At 46.5% G+C, this 5542-nt stretch overlaps 1 protein-coding gene across 2 annotated transcripts in view; it reads right to left on the bottom strand.

The window, feature by feature from the left end:
* The window catches only part of LOC100950283 (alanyl-tRNA editing protein Aarsd1), an 11178-nt gene that overhangs the window by 1032 nt on the left and 4604 nt on the right, over positions 1-5542 (bottom strand). The window contains exons 4-11 of one of the 2 annotated variants that reach the window (XM_012803048.2): positions 4663-4720; positions 4053-4209; positions 3840-3956; positions 3507-3637; positions 3138-3204; positions 2867-2958; positions 1961-2015; positions 571-665 (exon numbers count right to left, since the gene is read on the bottom strand). In XM_012803048.2, coding sequence (XP_012658502.1) covers positions 571-665; positions 1961-2015; positions 2867-2958; positions 3138-3204; positions 3507-3637; positions 3840-3956; positions 4053-4209; positions 4663-4720 — 772 coding nt within the window. The remainder of the gene's footprint in view (positions 1-570; positions 666-1960; positions 2016-2866; positions 2959-3137; positions 3205-3506; positions 3638-3839; positions 3957-4052; positions 4210-4662; positions 4721-5542) is intronic. The other variant, XM_012803049.2, reaches the window with a different exon arrangement.

Genomic DNA, 5542 nt, shown 5'->3' with positions numbered 1-5542 from the left:
ACTTAAATGTTCATTGTGGCAAGTAGGTTTTGAGGTATGTAATGGTATTTTCTATACTCTGTGAATCAAAATTCAAAATAATTAAAACAAAATGGAAAATAAATAAATAGCCCACAGGCCAAAGCAGTCTGTAGTCCATAGTTCCTGTAAGTGCCTGTCATCACTCTCACTATCACTTGGGTTCTCCCTCACATACTCCTTCAATGTTTTCCAATGAACACATATTCATCAGAGCCAAAAAGGACTCTGAAAACTCTAAATGCCAGAAAGAATACAGGTCATATAACTCCATATCTAAATTATTATTATTTTCTTTCTTGTCTGTGTTGTGAATAGAATGACACTGCAGATACCACAGCCTTTTTTTTTTTTTTTTTTTTTTTTTTTTTTGCAGTTTTTGGCCATGGCTGGGTTTGAACCCGCCACATCTGGTATATGGGGCCTGTGCCCTATTCCTTTGAGCCACAGGCGCTGCCCACCACAGCCTTTTTAATCATGACAGGGCTAGATCCACAGGTTAATAGGTTACAGGTGCTCCCACTTGTGCAGGAGCATCCAGGTAGGATTTACCTGGGCCCCAGGGTCTCCACAGCCTCAGCTGGCCCTGTCAGTAAGAAGAGCCCAGCACCTTTCTCATCACCAACAGTTAAGAACAGGAGGGTCTCCTAGGAGGTAAGACAAGGAGATGAGCCCTGATATTTGAGAATGTGGAGCTAACTCCCCAAGCCCTACTCTCTCCCTAGCCTCAAGAACAAATATTTCTCCCTAAACCATGGAATGATGCTCCCGCTGAATGATGACATGGTCCTCTACTCTGGTCCATTAGGGGCAAGAAACTTTTTGAGAGTGACCAAGGGAACTTAGGTTAAACATTAAGAAGGAAGCAGAAGGCTCGGCGCCTATAGCTCAACTGGCTAAGGCACCAGCCACGTACACCTAAGGTGGCGGGTTCGAATCTCCAGCCCGGACCCGACCAAACAACAATGACAGCTGCAACCAAAAAATAGCCGGGCGTTGTGGCGGGCGCCTGTGGTCCCAGCTACTTGGGAGGCGGAGGCAGGAGACTCGCTTGAGCCCAGGAGTTGGAGGTTGCTGTGAGCTGTAATGCCACGGCACTCTACCCAGGGGGACAGCTTAAGGCTCTGTCTCAAAAAAAAAAAAAAAAAAAAAAAAAAGAAGGAAGCAGAAGACCAAACAAAATGCCCTTCATGGTTTGACTCCTCCCAACCTTTCCAACCTATCCCCCACCATGCACGCTGTACCTGCCATTGCCTACACCACATTTCCTTCTGCCCAGCGCCTCTCTTCCTAATCTGTCTGATGAGCTCTAAGTAGTCTCCAAGGCCCTTTCCCTAAAGCCTCCCACCCTCTCAGGCAATGTGCTCCTCTGCCTCTAGCATTTATCACTCTAAATTATAAATGTGGCACACATTTATCTCCCAGACTAGAACTTAGCTCCTTAAGAATCGGTACTATCTACACAGAAGAATTATGCCTGACTCACATTAGGCAAAACAAAACCAAAAAACCAGTTTGGGAATAAATGCAAAAGAGAGACCTCTCTAAAGACTGTCAAAAGGGGAAAGGGCAAGTAAAGCCAGAAGCAGAGAAGAATGGATGGGATGGCCTTCATGGGGCCTTCCAACCTCTCTATTTCTAATATTGAATTCTCAGCACATGGAAACCTGGGTGCCTTGGGGGAGCTAAAGCTCTGATAAAGGGAACTCAGAAGCAGATAAATGCCATAACCCCCAGAAAGAGCAATAGTACAGATCGAGTTAATACCTAAAATGGAGCATGGATCATAGCTGTGCTAAGAAAATAGCATTGAATCAATTTCTATTCCCTACTTTTCACATGATAATATGGAGGGACTTGAGCTAAACCAACACTGCTCACTTATGTCTATTTTCCTAGACCTCTACCTGGGGCAAAGAATAGAATTTCACATTCCTCTTACCTCTGACCCAATCTCATTGGCAATGATATTCATGAACTCAGAATCACCCTCCTTCCTACAACAAAAGACACAGACATGAGATCCTGGTAGGAGTGATTGGCTGTAGAACCGCTGGAAGCCTGGCCCATCCTCATGAGTCTGGCCTCTCTGCTGCAAGTAAAGTCCCAGATCCCTCAGCAAAGAGAAAGAGTGCTTGCTGATGACCAGCAAGATGTCCTTCTCGGCCTCAGCAGCTTCTAAACAAGCTCTGGGTTTGTTTCTGTCTCCCTTACTCAGGACTGACCAGGATAAGCAGAGATCTGTTAGATGGTGGCAAAGGCGAGGCAAGGTGCTAATGAAAGATATAGGTTGGCTCGGCGCCTGTGGCTCAAGTGGCTAAGGCGCCAGCCACATACACCTAACGTGGCGGGTTCGAATCCCCAGCCCGGCCCGCCAAACAACAATGATGGCTGCAACCAAAAAAATGGCCGGGCGTTGTGGCGGGCGCCTGTAGTCCCAGCTACTTGGGAGGCTGAGGGAGGAGACTTGCTTGAGCCCAGGAGTTGGAGGTTGCTGTGAGCTGTGATGCCACAGCACTCTACCCAGGGGGATAGCTTGAGGCCCTGTCTCAAAAAAAAAAAAAAAAGAAAGAAAGATATAGGTTACAGGGCAGTGCCTATGGCTCAAAAGGGTAGGGTGCCGGCCCCATATGCCAGAGGTGGCGGGTTCAAACCCAGCCCTGGCCAAAAAAAAAGATACAGGTTACAGAGATGTTAATATCAAACCAGGAAACCTGGTAGGTAACAAATGTCTTAGGGTCTACTCAGCCTTGAGACTACCAGTTGAGGAACCCGCCTCCCATTGTACCCTACATACAGGGAAGATGCAGAGCCCTAAAACCAAGATAGCCAACTACTAATTTCTCACCTATGTAATGTGACCACACCTCCCCAGTCTGAGCTGTTCCTGAGGCTGTGGGCAATGTGCACAGCCAGGTCTCTGAGCAAATTCAGGTTGTTCTGGAATAGATGATAACTCAGTAGATAGGTGAACAGGATAATAAAAGAATACCAGCTTCCTTCACTCTCCCCCCACCTCCCTTTGACAAAGTACACATCTGGTTAGGCAGAGGGCCAAGTCCAGAGAGCCTATTCCAGACAGATTCCGTGCCCTCTCTACCCTCCATGGAATAAATCACCTTCTGCAGCAGTTTGGTGGAGTTCTGGAGCTTTTTCACTGCTTCCACATGATCCTCTGCTCCACACCTGTGAGAGAAAGATCAGTAGAAACCTACCTGGCTTCCCAGTACCTTCTGGTGCTGAGGTGCCTCCCTTCAGATGGGGACTTGGGGATATGCTAGGGAGGTCCCTTATGCAATTGGGGGAAAGGATACAAAGGAACAAACCATTTTGCATGAGTCTGACTCACTATGCAAAGCACTTTATCATTTGTGATTGCATTTTATCTCCTAGAGGTAAAAGATTATTCTGTCTCCCTTACAGGCAAGAAGGCTAAGCCCCACAGTGTCCAGGAACCGAGAAAAAAGAGGCAATTGAAGAGGGCATACTTAAGCAGAGCGGTCAGTGCTTTTTCAGTTCCATGACTTCTCTCCATCCACTTTAGCACCCGGTTCCCAGCCAGAAATATCAGGTTGGTTTTGTTCTTTTTCCCCTTCTCAGTGCCCAGAATCTTAATGACCTACATGAGGCAAGGGGTAACACAAACACAAACACATATGCTTAAACCACAGTAAGTGCTTCAACCTGAGGGCAGCTCTGAAGCAACGAAAGGGAGATTTCACTTAGGAATCCTCAACTGATCCCCTACCAGTTTGAGCCCTGCTATGATCCCCACTCCTGATAGCCTCTTCTTAACCACTCAAAAGCCCTTCCTCACCTACCTGAAGGTCACTGAGATTGCTCACATGGGTTCCACAGCACATATTGGAATCAACACCCTTGATGGTAACAACTCGAATGGGCCCAGCATGATCATCCGGCAAACCCCGGCCTCTCACCTGGAGTAAAGGGGAGGGAGAAAGGCTGTCTGAATTTTGATGAGGAGCCCTTGGAGAGCCCTTCTGCAGAAGCCACCCCACTGGCTCACCCCTCACCTGCTCCACCTCAGGATCATCCAGGCTCAGTTCTCGCACGTTCACAGGCAGCCGATCTCTGATTTTTTCATTGACACTTTGCTCAATGGCAGCTACTTGCTCTGTAGTCACGGAAGGGCTGTCCAGCTCAATGACACTCCGGAGTCTCCCTAACTCCCTGCCAGAAGGAACAGTGTGGTCACAGAATGCTGATGATGACAATAATAAGTTTTACAAAGAATGTTCATATAAATTATTTATGAGTTATTTAATCCTCACACCCACACACACACAAGGTAGGGAATGTCATTCCCATTTTACAGGTGAAGGGTATTAAAGAGCATCAAAATCATGCAGTCAGTAAGTGGTGGAGCCAGGATACACCACCTAGGTCTTTGGGCTCCAAAGTCCATGTTCTTTCCTAAGCAAAAGCAAATGTCACTTCTCTCATCCTTTTCCTTTCCATGAGGAACACAAGGTAATCCCGTCACCTCATCTTCAAGGGGAAGAGAAGAACAGAGCCAATTCTGAACACTATCCTCTCTTTTATCCTCCTCCTCCCTGACCCATGATAGAAAATGGAGCTGGTGGTCAGGGACCCTCAGGGGTTAGTCTTGTGCCTCCCACTCACCATGATGTTGTCTTCAGCCCAAAAAGATGGTCAGCAACTGCCGTGATGAGATGCTGCCCTAAGCAAAGAGAAGGAAATGAGAAAAGTGAGAAGCCCAGACAGGTACATATTCCTATAATGATAAAAATCACAGAAATTCTGGGCGGTGCCTATGGCTCAAAAGGGTAGGGCACTGGCCCCATATGCTGGAGGTGGCAGGTTCAAACCCAGCCTCGGCCAAAAAAAAAAAAAATCACAGAAATTCTCCTTATTGAAGACCTACTAGGGACTGGGTAATACACTTTAGATATTTTATTGAAAATCATCATGAGAATTCTACAAAAGGCTTTATAAGGCTCTTTTTTTTTTTCTGAGACAGAGTCTTACTATGTCGCCCTCAGTAGAGTGTCATGGCGTCATACCCCACAGCAACCTCAAACTCTTGGGCCTAAACAATTCTCTTGCCTTAACCTGCCAAGTAGCTGGGACTACAGGCGTGCACCACAATCCCTGGCTATTTTTTTTTCTTGTTCTCATTGTTGTTTAGCAGGCCTTGGCCGGGTTCAAACCTGCCAGCCCAGTGTATGTGGCCAGCGCCCTAACCACTGAGCTCAGGCACCTATAAGGCTATTTCACAAACCAGGAAACAAAAGCCTAGGGAAATCAAATAACTTGCCACAGCAATGTAGCTTACTTAACAGAGGCAGGATTTGAACTTAAGTTCTAATGTGCACCATTCATTCATTCAACAAATATTTACTGAGTACCTACCACATGCAAGGTATAGCACTTGACTTTAGAGATAGAGCAGCATCCCTGATTGAGAACAGTGAGGATAAGGAGGAAGAGTAGGAAAAAGAGGAAGAAGAGGAAAAGGAGAAGGAAGAATAGAAATTGACTA

This window comes from Otolemur garnettii, unplaced genomic scaffold, assembly GCF_000181295.1.
Source record: "Otolemur garnettii isolate 467f Iridium unplaced genomic scaffold, OtoGar3 scaffold00018, whole genome shotgun sequence".
Taxonomy (NCBI): domain Eukaryota; kingdom Metazoa; phylum Chordata; class Mammalia; order Primates; family Galagidae; genus Otolemur; species Otolemur garnettii.
The sequence above is the reverse complement of the archived record's forward strand: the minus strand, read 5'-3'. Positions and strand labels throughout refer to the sequence as shown.